The 14,748-nt window shown below is 45.6% G+C and overlaps 1 protein-coding gene across 3 annotated transcripts in view; it reads right to left on the reverse strand.

Moving 5' to 3' along the window:
* The window catches only part of TTLL6 (tubulin tyrosine ligase like 6), a 53,089-nt gene that overhangs the window by 11,734 nt on the left and 26,607 nt on the right, over positions 1–14,748 (reverse strand). For 2 of the 3 annotated variants that reach the window (XM_013980112.2, XM_021067112.1), the window contains 3 exons: positions 14,166–14,354; positions 12,699–12,876; positions 10,983–11,264 (listed from right to left, as the gene is read on the reverse strand). In XM_013980112.2, coding sequence (XP_013835566.1) covers positions 10,983–11,264; positions 12,699–12,876; positions 14,166–14,354 — 649 coding nt within the window. The remainder of the gene's footprint in view (positions 1–10,982; positions 11,265–12,698; positions 12,877–14,165; positions 14,355–14,748) is intronic. The other variant, XM_013980116.2, reaches the window with a different exon arrangement.

Raw genomic sequence — 14,748 nt, forward strand, 5'->3', positions numbered from 1 at the left:
GTGAGCTGTGGTGTAGGTTGCAGACGCGGCTCGGATCCCGCGTTGCTGTGGCTCTGGCGTAGGCCGGTGGCTACAGCTCCGATTCAACCCCTAGCCTGGGAACCTCCATATGCCGCGGGAGCGGCCCAAGAAATAGCAACAACAACAACAACAACAAAAAAAAAATACATACTCTTTTGAAGTGTACATGAAACATTCTCCAAAGGAGACCATAGCCTGGGTCATAACATAGACTATAGCAAGTGCAAAAGAACTGAAATCATACAAGGTGTGTTCTCTGACTGTATGGAATTAAAGTAGAAATCAGTAACAGAATACCAGGAAAATCTCCAAACAACTGAAAATTAAAACAACCCAGTTCTCAACTGTCAAGATACGAAAGCAACCTGAGTGTCCACTGCTTAGAAGAGATGGTGTGTGTGTGTGTGTGTGTGTGTGTGTGTAAGAGAGTACCACTCAGCCATAAAAAAAGAACAAAATTGTGTTCCTGTGTGGCTCAGCAGGTTAAGCATCTGATGTTGTCATGGCAGTGGCTCAGGTTCAATCCCTGGCCCAGGAACTTCCTCAGGCTGCAGGAAAAAAAAAAAAAAAAAAAAAAAGAACAAAATTTGGAAGCAACATGAAGAGACTTGGCATTATACTAAGTGAAACAAGGTAGGCAGAGAAAGACAAATACTATATAACTTATACATGGAATTTAAAGAATACAACAAACTAGTAAATATAGCAAAAATGAAGGAGACTTGCAGAGATAGAGAACAAACCAGTGGTTACCAGTGGGGAGAGGGAAGAGGGGAGGGGTCACGGAGGGGTAGGAGGGTAAGAAGTACAAACTATTAGCTGTAAAATGAGCTACGAGTACAGAGGATAGACATCAAGATCCTACTGTTCAGCACAGAGAACTTTACTCAATGTCCTATGATAAACTATAATGGACAAGAATATTTTAAGAGTATGTATAGGGAGTTCCTGTAGTGGCGCAGTGGTTAACAAATCCAACTAGGAACCATGAGGTTGTGGGTTCGATCTCTGGCCTTGCTCAGTGGGTTAAGGATCCGGCGTTGCCGTGAGCGGTGGCGTAGGTCGAAGACGTGGCTTGGATCCCGTGTTGCTGTGGCTGTGGTGCAGGCCGGTGGCTCCAGCTCCAATTAGACCCCTAGCCTGGGAACCTCCACATGCTGAAGGAGTGGCCCTAGAAAAGGCAAAAAGACAAAAAAATAAAAGAATATACACACTCACACATATATATGTATGTATGTGTAACTGAATATAAGTATGCATGTATGTATAAATGAGTCGCTTTGCTGTTCAGCAGAAATTAACACAGCATCGTAAATCAACTATATTTCAAAAAAAAAAAGTAAAATAAGCTACAAGGATATATTGTATAACACGGGGAATATGGCCAATATTTTATAACCAAAACCCAGTTCTTTGGAAAGAATAAACTGATAAACTCCTAGCAACACTTACCAAGAAAAAAAAATGAGTGACAGAATAAACAAATTACCAATATCAGGAATGAAAGAGAGGGCATCACTATGAACTCTGCAGTTATGAAAAGGATAATAGAGAAATAACATAAAAAACTTTTCACGTATAAATCTAACAACTCGGATTTTATCTAAGACCAATACCTCAAACACTACAAACCACCAAAACTCACTCAAAATAAAATATGTAACTATTAAAAAAATTGAATTTATAGTGTGAAATATTCCAAAAAAGAAATCTCCAGGCCAAGATAATGTCACTGGAGAACTCTAACCGAACGATAATGACAATTCTACACAACCTCTTCCAGAAAATAGAAGGAACACTTCCCAAGTTACCTTATGGCACTAACATTATCCTGATATCAAAGGCAAACAAAAAAAGTAAAAGAAGAAAAAAAAACTATAGATCAACATCTCTTATGAACACAGACATAAAAATCCTCAACAAGGAGTTCCCGCTGTAGCTCATCGGGTTAAGAATCTGGTAAGTATCCATTAGGATGCGGGTTCTATCACTGACCTCGCTCAGTGGGTTAAGGGATCTGGCATTGCCACAAGCTGTGCTGTGGGTCAAAGATGCAGCTTGGATCCTGTGTTGCTGTGGCTGTGATGTAGGCTGGGAGGTATAGCACCAGTTCAACCCCTAACCTGGGAAATTCCATATGCCACAGGTACAGCCTTAAAAAGAAAAAGAAAAAAAAAAAAAATCCTCAGCAAAATATTAGCAAATTGAAGCCAGCAATGTGTAAAAAGAACAATACACCATGGATAAGTGGGGCTTATTCCAGGAATGCAAGACTGGCTCAAGATAAAAAATTAATCAGTGTAGGGAGTTCCCATTGTGGCTCAGTGGTAATGAACCTGACTAGTAACAATGAGGATGTGGTTTCCATCCCTGGTCTTGCTCAGTGGGTTAAGGATACAGTGTTGCCACAAGTTATGGTGTAGGTCTCAGATGGGGCTCAGGTCTGGCGTTGCTGTGGCTGTGGTGCAGGCCGGCAGCTGTAGCTCCAATTCACCCCTAGCCTGGGAACTCCCATATGCCTCGACTGTGGCCCTAAAAAAGCAAAACAAACAAACAAAATTAATGGGTGTAATTCACTCTATCAGCAAAACTGTATGATTCTATCAGTTAATACCAAAAAAAAAGCACTTGACAAAATTCAATATCCATTCATGAATTAAAACAACTCTGGCAAACCAGGAATAGAATTGAACTCCTTCATCCTTCTAAAGGACAGCTAAAAAAAACCCTACAGCTATCACCATACTTAATGATACAAGACTGAATATTTCCCCTTTGGGACTGGAAACAGGGCAAGGATGTCTACTCTCTCCACTTGTAGTCAACATTGTACTAGAAATCCTAGACAGGCAATAAGGCAAGAAAAAGAAATAGAAGGCATAAAGATTGGAAAGAAAGAAGTGAAACTGTCTTCATTTGAAAATGACGTAATTGTTTGCCGAAAATCCTATAGACTCAGCAACAAAAAAATCTTACTAGAATTTTTAAGGCACCCGAGCAATTTAATGAGAAAGGAAAGTCTTTCAACAAATAATGTTGTAACTAGATGTCATAGAGAAAAAAAAAAAAAAAACATAGTACCCATCACCTAGCATACTCAAAAATTAATTTGAAATGGATCATGGACCTATACACAAAACTAAAACCATAAAATAGAAAATACCTAGGAGAATATATTTATGACCAGAAAGTGCATGAAAATTTCTTAAATGCAGAAAGTAATAACCATAAAAGAAAAATTGATAAACTTCATCAAAACTAGGCATTTTCATTCATGAAAAAACACTATTAAGAAAAAGAATAGGCAGGAGTTCCCATCATGGCTCAGCAGATTAAAAACGTGGCTAGAATCCATGAGGTTGCGGTTTGATCCCTGGCCTCCATCAGTGGGTTAAGGAGCTGGCGTTGCCAAGGGCTTCGGCATAGGTCACAGATGGCTCAGATCCTGCATTGCTGTGATTGTGGCAGTAGATCAGCAGCTGCAGCTCTGATTCAACCCCTAGACTGGGACTTCCATATGCCACAGGTGGGCTTCTCCCACTGCAAAAAAAAAAGAATAGTCGAATTTCAGAATGTATAAAGACTTCCTGGAGGTCCCATTGTGGCTCAGAGGAGGTGAATCTGACTAGCATCCATGAGAAAGAAGATTTGATCCCTGGCCTCACTCAGTGGGTTAAGGATCAGGCATTGCTGTGAGCTGTAGTGCAGGTTGTAGACACAGCTCTGATCTGGCATTGCTGTGGCTGTGGCATAGGCCAGCACCTATAGCTCCGATTTGACCCCTAGCTTGGGAACTTTCATATGCTGTGGGTGTGGCCATAAACACACACACACACACACACACACACACACACACAAAGAATTCCTACAACCCAATAGTAAAAACATAAATAATCCTACATTTTTAAAAGGAGGAAGGCAAAAACTTGAACAGACTTTCCACAAAGAAACATAAATTAATAACTTGATAAAGTGATTAATCATCAGAGAAATGCACATTTTGGGGGGGGTCCTTTTAGGGCCACACCTGAGGCATATGGAGGTTCCCGGGCTAGGGGCCAGATCGGAGCTGCAGCTGCCAGCCTACACCACAGCCACAGCAACACAGGATACAAGTCAAGTCTGGGACCTATAGCACAGCTCACAGCAACGCCGGATCTTTAACCCACTGAGCAAGGTCAAGGATCAAACCCACAACCTCATGGATACTAATCTGGTATGTTACTGCTGAGCCACAACAGGAACTCCAAGAAACGCACATTTAATCTACAATGAGAAATCACAACATTGCCGTTAAAGTGACTAAAATTTAAAAGACGGGTGACACCAAATGTTGACCAACATGGAACAATTGGCATTTTAATTCACTGTTGGCTGAAATGTCCAAGTGATATGATCGGTTTTTTTTTTTTTTTTGGTTGTCCTGTGGCATGTGGAAATCCCAGGCCAGGGATCAGATCTAGGCTGCAGCACAGTGCAGCGCTGGATCCTTTAACCTGCTGTGCCAGGTCGGGACTCAAAACTGCGTCCCTGTGCTGCTGAGACACCACGGATCCCATTGCACCACAGTGGGAATTCTGATATAATCACTTTAAATAAAGACTTCGGAGTTTCTTATAAAATTATAAATAGATCTACCCTTTGACCTAGCAATGCTTCTCCTAGGTAGTTATCCAAGAGAAATGAAAACTATGTCCACAAAACGACTTATACAGGAATGTTCATAAGAGCTTTAATCACAATAAGCAATAAAAGAATAAAAACTGGGAACAACCCAAATGTCCATCAACAGAAGATTGATAAACAAACTGCAGTATATTTGGATAATGGAAAACAATTCAACAATAAAGAACAAGCTACTGATGTACCCAAAAACATGAGTGAATCACACAGACATAACACGGAGCTAAAGAAGTCAGACTCAAGAGAATATATACTATATTAGTCCATTTGCATACAATTCTAGAATAGACAAAACTCCTCTAAGGTGAGAAAAGTCAGGTCAGGATAGTGCCTTGGGGAGGGACGCAGGGAGCAGGAGGGCGATTGCCTGCGAAATGGCAAGAGGGAACTTTTGGGAAAAGTTCTGGAGTTCCCGTAGGGGCTCAGCGGAAACAAATCCGAACTAGGAACCATGAGGTTTCAGGTTCGATCCCTGGCCTCGCAGTGGGTTAGGGATCCAGCATTGCTGTGGCTCTGGTGTAGGCCAGCAGCTGCAGCTCTGATTGGACCCCTAGCCTGGGAAATTCCATATGCCATGGGGGTGGCCCTAAAAAGCAAAAAAATAAAATAAAATAATCAGGAAGTTCTATCTCATTATAGAAATATGAATTACACAGGTTTATTTGTCAGCATTGTTCAGTTAATTTTAATGCATGTAAATTTGACCTTAAAAAAAGGAAAAGAAAAAGTGGGGCTCAATAAGAAAAAAAAAATAGGACATAGAATGAGATATATAAATTATATATAATATATAATTTAAACAAATTTTAAACACTGCATTTAAAAAAACAATCCTTTCTTGGAGTTCCCATCATGGCTCAGCAGTTAATGAACTCCACTAGTATCCATGAGGAGGCGGGTTCAATCCCTGGCCTTGCTCAGTGGGTTAAGGATCCAGCACTGCCATGAGTTGTGGTGTAGGTCAAAGATGAGGCTTGGATCTTACGTTGCTGTGGCTGTGGCGAGGGCCAGCCAGCAGCTACAGCTCTGATTCAACTCCTAGCCTGGGAATCTCCATATGCCTCAAGTGTGTCCCTAAAAAGACTACAAAAGATTAAAGATTCAGAGTTGTCACTGCAGTGGTCCAGGTTGCTGCTGTGGCGCAGGTTGGATCCCTGGCCCTGATACTTCTGTATGTAGCAGGTGTAGCCAAAAAAATTAAATTAAACTAAATTAAAAATTCCTTCTTTACAAGAATACATACTAACAAAGGATGGTGGATCAGAGACTGGGCGGTGAGCACAGGGATAAAGGGACAAGGAAATAAAACAAGCAAAGGCCTTGGATGAACCAAGTATGATACAACATCCTGAACCAATGGTTTTGATCGGGTCAGTCCTACGCACATGAAATCCAGAAAAAGAAAAAAATTAACTGTTGCTGCCTAATTTTTATATTTATTTATTTATTTATTTATTTATTTGCCATTTCTAGGGCTGCTCCCGCAGCATATGGAGGTTCCCAGGCTAGGGGTCTATCCGGAGCTATAGCTGCCGGCCTACGCCAGAGCCACAGCAATGCGGGATCCGAGCCGAGTCTGCGACCTACACCACAGCTCACGGCAACGCCGGATCCTTAACCCACTGAGTGAGGGTAACCCCAGGCTAGGGGTTGAATCGAACCTGAAACTTCATGGTTCCTAGTCAGATTCGTTAACCACTGCGCCACGATGAGAACTCTCCTAATTTTTTAAAAAATCTCTTTAGAGTTAAGTAGTAGTGCTTTAAGTCTTAGGTTAAAGTACTGCTTTAAGTCTTAGGTTAATGAGAAAAAAACGAGGGTAGTCTTAAGCAGTAGCCATAATATTAAAATAACAGCTACTGTTTACTGACTCCTGGGTTGAACACCACTCAAAGCATTTTTATAGATCCTCTCAGTAATTAATCCTCACAGTAATTTAGTGGTAGGTACTATTATAAAAACCCCATTTTTCAGATGGGGAAACTGAGGCTTAGGGAGATTAGTGTGACTAGAAGGAAGTCACATGTAATAAAAGGAGACTCCCGAATCTAAACAGAGGCAGCCAGATTCCCCAAAGCATACTCTTTACTGTAACTTTCTTTTTTTTTTTTTTTTTTTTTGTCTTTTTTGTCTTTTTTTTTGTTGTTGTTGTTGTTGTTGTTGCTGTATTTGCTATTTCTTGGGCCGCTCCCGCGGCATATGGAGGTTCCCAGGCTAGGGGTTGAATCGGAGCTGTAGCCACTGGCCTACACCACAGCCACAGCGACACCAGATCCGAGCTGAGTCTACGACCTACACCTCAGCTCATGGCAACGCTGGATCCTTAACCCAGTGAGTGAGGCCAGGGATCGAACCTGCATCCTCATGGATACAAGTCAGATTCGATTCCACTAAGCCACGACAGGAACTCTAAAATTTACCATCTTAACTGTTTTTAAGCGTACAGTACAATAGTGTTAACTAAATGCACCAGATCTCTAGAACGTTTTTAAAAGTTTTATTGAACATTTTTAACTTGCAAAATTGAAACTCTATACTCACTAAACATCCCTTTTTTGCCTCCCCACAGCCCCTGGCAACCACCATTCTACTTTTTCCTTCTAAGAGTTTGACTATTCCAGATATCTTATATAAGTGGAATCATGTGGTATGTGTCTTTCTGTGTGACTGGCTAATTTCACTTTGGAGAAATGTCTGTTTAAGCCTTTGCCCCTTTTTTTTGTTTGTCTTGCTTTTTAGGGCCCCACTTGCGGCATATGGAGGTTCCCAAGCAAGGGGTCAAATTGGAGCTGCAGCTGCCAGCCTACCCCACAGCCACAGCAACGCAGGATCCAAGCCACATCTGTGACCTACACCACCTTTCACGAGCCTTTGCCCATTTTTTAATCAAGTTTTTTGTTTGCTTGGTTGTTGTGGGTTGTAAAAGTTCTTTATATAGTCTGGATATTAACCTCTTTTAAAAAGACAGGTTGTCTTTTTATTTTGTTGATTGTTCCTATGTATCTTCTTACTTACTTTTGTGTTTGTTGCCTGTGCTTTTGGTGTCATAGCCAAGAAATCATTGCCAAATCCAATGTGACGAAGTTTCAAAATATACTCTCCTAAAGCTGTATATTAAACTATGGGTTACAAACCTACTACTAAGTCATGAAATTAATTTAGTGCATTGTAACTTTTTTTTAAATTTTTGTTTTTTGTTGTCGTTTTCGGTCGCACCTGCAACATATGGAAGTTCCCAGGCTAGGGACTGAACCGGAGCTGTAGCTGAGGCCTACTCCGCAGCCACAGAAACACTGGATCTGAGACACATCTGCAACCTATGCCACAGTTCATAGCAACGCCAGATTCTTAACCCACTGAGAAAGGCCAGGGATCAAACTGACATCCTTACAAAGATGTTGGGTCCTTAACCCACTGAGCCACAACGGGAGCTCCTTAACTGTTTTGTTTTGTTTTGTTTTGTTTTCTTTTCTTTTCTTTTCTTTTCTTTTGTTTGGCCATACTGCAGCTTGATGTCGGATCTCAGTTCCCAGACCAGGGATTGAAACTGAGCCATAAAAGCACTGAGTCCTAACCACTAGACCACCACAAGGGAACTTCTCCTAACTGGTATTTTGTTTTATTTTTGAAGTTTCTCTTATTTATTTACTTTTTCTTTTTATGGAAGTTCCTGAGCTAGGGGCTGAATTGGAGCCGCAGCTGCTGGCCTCCACCACAGCCACATCAATGCCAGATCTGAGCCTCGACTGCGACCTACACCACAGCCCACGGCAATGCCAGATCCTTAACCCACTGAGGGAGGCCAGGGATAGAATACTGCATCCTGGCCAATACTAGCTGGGTTCTTAACCTGCTGAGGCATGACGGGAACTCCTTGTTTTGTTTTTGGCCACACCTGAGGCATGTGGAAGTTCCTGGGCCAGTGACCTGAACCACAGCAGTGACAATGCCAGATCTTTAACTCCGAGCCACACAGGAACCCCTGTAACTGGTATTTTTAGAAGGACAGAATGAGTCACTATATGCAGTATGTCAAAGAAATGTTTTAGGAGCTCTGGTTGTGGTACAGTGGAAACGAATCCGACTAGTAGTATCCGTGAGGATGTGGGTTCAATCCCTAGCCTTGTTCAGTGGGTTGGGGATCCGGCGTTGCTGTGAGCCTGGGGTATAGGCTGACAGCTGTAGCTCTGATTCCACCGCCTAGCCTGGAAACATCCATAGGCCAGGGGAGTGGCCCTAAAAAGCAAAATTAATTAATTAATTAATTAAATTTTTTAAATGTTTTAGAAACTTTCCTCCAGGGTGTGTGTGTGTGTGTGTGATGGACTGTGAAGTAAAAATGAATTTCTACTATGGGCTATGGTTAGAAATTTGAAAAACATTTCACTACTCTACTGTATTTGGACCAAAAGAAGGCCCAACCATGCTGAAGATTTTCCAGCAGTTACCGCTCTTGGTGGACCTGTGTGTGATGAACCAAAAAACCTGTCATAAAACTGTCGGTATGACATTCGCATGGCAACCCAGTTCCTGCAAAAACAGAAAATCGGCTGTCATATAAATTAATTTTTTCATACTATTTGTTTGGGTTCTGGGCTGTAGTTGCAATAAGAGCTATAAAGACCTTATATCTGGTTTTAGGCTTGTATGTATTTACAAAAATAGTTTAAGGAGTTTCCTGGTGGCCTAGCAGTCAAGGATCTGGCACTGTCACTGCTGTGGCTCAGGTCACTGCTGTGGCATGGGTTCGAGCCCTGGCTGGGGCACTTCCACATGTAGTGGACAAGGCCAAAAAAAATACTAAGATAAAACCAATAAAATAAAAATAATGTGAGTCTACAGTTGGAATCTGAAAGAGCGTTCTTCCCTTCAGAAGGTGTCCATATATCAATGGAGTTTGAGAAACACTGTTTAGGTGGTAAACTGGGTTCAACAATGTCCCCCCAAAAATTCATGTACACCCACAATCTCGGAATGTGACCGTATTTGGAAAGAGGATCTTTGCAGATCTCAAGTTAAAAGAAGTTCATATGGGATTGGAGTAAGCCCTAAATCTAATGACTGGTGTCCTTATCAAGCCATGCGAAGAGACACAGAGAAGCACAAGGAAGAAGTCCATGTGGGAGTTCCCATCATGGCACAGTGGTTAACGAATTCGACTAGGAACCATGAGGTTGCGGGTTTGATCCCTGGCCTTGCTCAGTGGGTTAACGATCCGGCGTTGCCGTGAGCTGTGGTGTAGGTTGCAGACGCGGCTCGGATCCCGCGTTGCTGTGGCTCTGGTGTAGGCCGGCGGCTACAGCTCCGATTCGACCCCTAGCCTGGGAACCTCCATATGCCACTGGAGCGGCCCAAGAAATGGCAAAAAGACAAAAAAAAAAAGGAAGTCCATGTGATGACAGAGGTGGAGGCTCAAGTTATCCTGCCACAAGCCAAGGAATGCCAAGGGTTTCCAGCAACCACCAGAATCTAGCAAGAGACAAGGAGAGATTCCCCTCTTGAGAGCCTTCAGAAGGAGCATGGTCCTGCCAGCACCTCATTTTCAGATTTCCAGCCTCCAGAACTGGGACAGAAGAATACATTGGTGTGTCAAGCCACCAAGTTTATGGGAATTTGTTACGGCAGTCCTACAGAAACTAAGACAACAGGTGGTATAACAAAAGAGGGGATAGGAGTTCCTATTGTGTCTCAGCAGATGAAGAGCCCAACTAGTATCCATGAGGATGAGGGTTCGATCCCTGGCCTCTCTCAGTGGGTTAAGGATCTGGCATTGCTGCAAGGTGCAGCATAGATAGGTCACAGATGTGACTCGGATCTGGCATTGCTATAGCTGTGGTGTAGACTGACAGCTACAGCTCCAATTCAACCCCTAGCCTGGGAAGTTCCATACGCTGCAGGTGCAGCCCTAAAAATGAAAGAAAGAAAGAGAGAGAGAGGGAGGGAGGGAGGGAGGGAGAGAGAGAGAGAGAGAGAGAGAGAGGGAAAGAAAGAGAAAATTTTAAAAAAGAAAGGAAAAAAATAAAAAAGAGGGGATGCATAGGACAGCCTTGCCAGAAGCCCTAAAAGTATAGGTCTATCCTCTAAGAGCTATGCGGTTCCATACGTTGGCCTTCACAAGTGGGGAAATCCAGGCCCCAGGAAAGTTAAGTGGCTTACTCAAAGGGCCACAGTATGTCAGTGGCAGAGAAGGGACCAGAAAGCAAAAGTCCTACTGCTGCCTCCCCAGCTCGGCCCTTTGGTGGGGGGTGGGGGGTAGGGGGGCAGACTGCCCTACTTACCACAGTGCTGGTGACTGCGTTCACTGCAGAGGCGGGATTGGCTTCCTTGATTCTGGAGATGGCTTTCCTGAGCTCTGGCCTGGAGCAGCAGAGAAGGCTGGAACTCATCAAGTCGGGTACTGAGCTGTAAGGCCTTTCAGAGGGAGGCGTACAGGGAGCAGGGCCAGGTTCCTTCTCGGGGGTCCCCTGGTCGAGGCTGCTGTCTGTCTCAGCTTTCTTTGGGTCTCTGACACTTGAGAGCAAGTCAGGTGGGCAGGACACTAATGTCAAGGGCTGGAGGTGCTGGGAGGGAGGAAACCAAACACACAGCCCGTGGGAACCCAGTACCGTCCACTTCCAGATTCATCTGCACCCAAGGGTGGGTGCAAAGGAGAGGAGGAAAAGAGGAATCAAGGTCTCTCTAAGCAGAGGCTTTAGCCTGGGGTTCAATAGACGTTCATGGGTGGTTCCACAGAGAATCTGAGCCGCTTAAAACTGCAGGTGTTTGGTCTTTTTTGTTTTGTTTTGTTTGTTTGTTTTGTCTTTTTTAGGACCACTCCCTTGGCATATGGAGGTTCCCAGGCTAGGGGCTGAATTGGAGCCACAACTGCCGGCTACACCACAACCACGGCCACAACGAAGGATCCGAGCCACATCTGCGACCTACATCTAGCTCATGGCCATGCCGGAGGATTCTTAATCCACCGAATGAGGTCAGGGATCGAACCCACATCCTCATGGATGATAGTTGGGTTCGTTAACCACTGAGCCACAACGGGAACTCCAAACCTGTAGTTTTAAAATTGTATCTTTGTATCTTTATGGCAAGAAATTCTAGAGCTTTTATCGGATTCTCAAAGGGCCTATAACCCTAACAAAGATTATTATTATTATTATTATTATTATTATTATTATTACTGTCTTTTGTCTTTTTCTAGGGCTGCACCTGCAGCTTATGGAGATTCCCAGGCCAGGGGTCCAATTGGCCAGATCCTCAACCCACTGAGCAAGGCCAGGGATGGAACCTGCAACCTCATGGTTTCTAGTCAGATTTGTTTCGGCTGTGCCACAACAGGAACTCCTAAAGTTATGGTTAAAAAAAAAAACAAAAAAAACTTGTTCTATCTCTTCAGGTAAGTCTTGGAGAAAAAGGAGACCGGCTGAAAAGGCAACAATCTCTCTGAGGAGCCAGAAGAGAGAGCTAAGTAAAGAAGGGCTGAGCCAGAGATTCAGGTCATAGAACAATCAGACAGCTGGCCCCCAGCCTGGAGGCCGGTCCATGCTTTAAGCAGAGAGCAGGCTGGAAGGACCAGCCATGTCCAGTCACTCCATGCCGGGTTCGGAGGTCCTGCCTCCCAGAAGCTCTTCCCTGTGGTCTGCTCTCTCAGCGGTGCCTCTGCCCTGCTGGAGGGGAGCATCCTGACCCAAACTGGAGTGGGGGACCATGAGCACAGGCAGTCCCCGAGCCCGCCCCCTACACGGGGACGTGCTTAGCCACCAGGAGGACGAAGGACAGGCTGGTGAGAAAGCTCTCCGCCTGGACGGAGGGATCCTCTGAAGGATGCAGGGCTCCTTGTGGCTTCCGGGCTTCCCTCCCTGGGCCCAGCCCTCTGTGCAGCCCCCGTTCCTTCATTGTGTCTGGGCTCTGAGTAGTGGTCTCCTCAGCATCCCCGCCGGCACTGGCCCCAGGCGGGGAAGGGTGCTGGGCATGCGTGCTTCCCTCCCCTCCAGGTTTACTTGTTTGGAGGTCGGGTTGGTGGCGGTCTTGCATTTCTGCCGTGGTTTCTGTGGCCAGCTCCTCACGCCTTTGCCTCGCGCCTGCTCTCCTGCCGATTCCCCCTGCGCTTCCACCCTCTTCTCTTTCATTTGGAAGGGTTTCTTCTCCTGTTTAAGTCTCAGCTCCTGGATCAGCTGCCTGCCCAGTGAGGAACAGAGGGGGTCACGTAGGTTAGGGGTGGGCTGGAAATGCAGCCATTCTCCTTCGGGGGGGGGGTGTTGTACCTGTCCTCCCCCAGGGTGTCCAGTGTACAAGGGATAGAAGGTCTCAGATCAGAGTTCCCGTCGTGGCGCAGAGGAAATGAATCTGACTAGGAACCATGAGGTTGCAGGTTCTATCCCTGGCCTTGCTCAGCGGGTTAAGGATCTGGCATTGCTGTGAGCTGTGGTGTAGGTCGCAGACACAGCTTGGATCCTGTGTTGCTGTGGCTGTGGCGTAGGCCAGCGGCTACAGCTCTGATTAGACCCCTAGCCTGGGAATCTCCATATGCCTCGGGTGCAGCCCTAAAAAGACAAAAGACAAAAAAAAAAAAAAAAAGAAGATCTCAGATCAGGAGGTGAAGGACAGAATCACCCTCCAGCCATACCGTTCCCAGGCCGACAATAGCATGAGAAATGCACTGTGGGGTACTCCACCGCACCCCATCTCTCTCCTCACTTCCCAGTTGGCCAGATCCCAACAACTGGCAGATGCTGGAAAGACAGTCTGGATAGGAGGCTTCCATGGTGGAACCCTGCATGTGCTGGGCCTCTTTGGCCAATAATGTGATGGAAGTAACTCAGTCACATGAGTCTGGAGACAAGGAACCCTTTTCTTTCTTTCTTTCTTTTTTTTTTTTCCTTGTTTTAGGGCCACTCCCACGCCATATGGCAGTTCCCGGGCTAGGGATCCAATCAGACCTACAGCCATTGGCCTACAGCACAACCATAGCAACACAGGATCCGAGCTGCATCTGCGACCTACACCACAGCTCATGGCAACACCAGGCCCTTAACCCACTAAGCGAGGCCAGGGATCCAACCCCTGTCCTCATGGGTACTAGTCGGGTTCCTTACCAGTGAGCCACGACGGGAACTCCCAAGGATCCCTTTTCTGCTCTGACCTTTCGTTCCAATGACATGGGCTAGTGGGTGGGGATTGAACTGGATTGCATGAGTCCCTTGCAGCCCTTAGATTTGATTCCTGTGTGAATCCAGGAGGCAGCTCTGAAGGGCTGGACATTCTGGAGTGGAGTCGAGGGTGCCTGTCTCAGGGGTGAGTTTCTAGAAACAACCACGTAACTACTTAACAACCCCCCACATCCTACGATTCCTGGTCCTTGTGAGACTAAAGCAACTGCAAGGCTGCCCCAAGGTCACCCAGTAGGTCACGCACAATCCCGTCTTCCCACGACCCCCTGCCTCCCGCACCCCCAGGAGCCTTCCTACCGGGCGTGCACCTCCCGAGCCCTGGAGGCCACGGTGTTCTGGAACAGGGAGTTGTTGTCCTGGAAAAACTTGTCATACTTCCCCGAGTTTGCACTGGGGTAGATCAGGCGGAAGCCTCCGCAGTTTTCCTTTTCATACTTCTCCGTTTTCTCCACACGCACGGCCTGAAAACCCTTGACTTCCTCCATCCTGTTAGGGAGCAGAACCCAGGGCTGCCGTGAGGTTTTCCTGGAACCAAGGTGGGAAGGGCCGTGGCCAGGCTGGAGGTCCTCTAGGCCCAGACGGAGGCCTTGCACCTTGCACGCAACAGTGGTCAGTCAGCATTTCCTAAGCAAAGGCGCGAATGTTCTTGCCCTCCCGGGACAGCCAGCGCCATAAAGCACCAGGAGCTGGTGAGAACGGCCTTTCTGACAGCTCACCAAGTTCTCTCCCGTTGCAAGGAAAGCCCATGTCCCTCTTGGCTTCGTCCTGACAAGGCAGCCTGTCGTCACCTTGCTAGACATGGCCTTCTCTGGAAAATGGCAGCTGAGGTTTGGCTACATTGGGGGGCCTCCTGGATGAGCGGGCTGTGCTTTTCTGAGCT

The sequence above is a fragment of the Sus scrofa genome, chromosome 12 (genome assembly GCF_000003025.6).
Source record: "Sus scrofa isolate TJ Tabasco breed Duroc chromosome 12, Sscrofa11.1, whole genome shotgun sequence".
In the NCBI taxonomy this organism is placed as follows: domain Eukaryota; kingdom Metazoa; phylum Chordata; class Mammalia; order Artiodactyla; family Suidae; genus Sus; species Sus scrofa.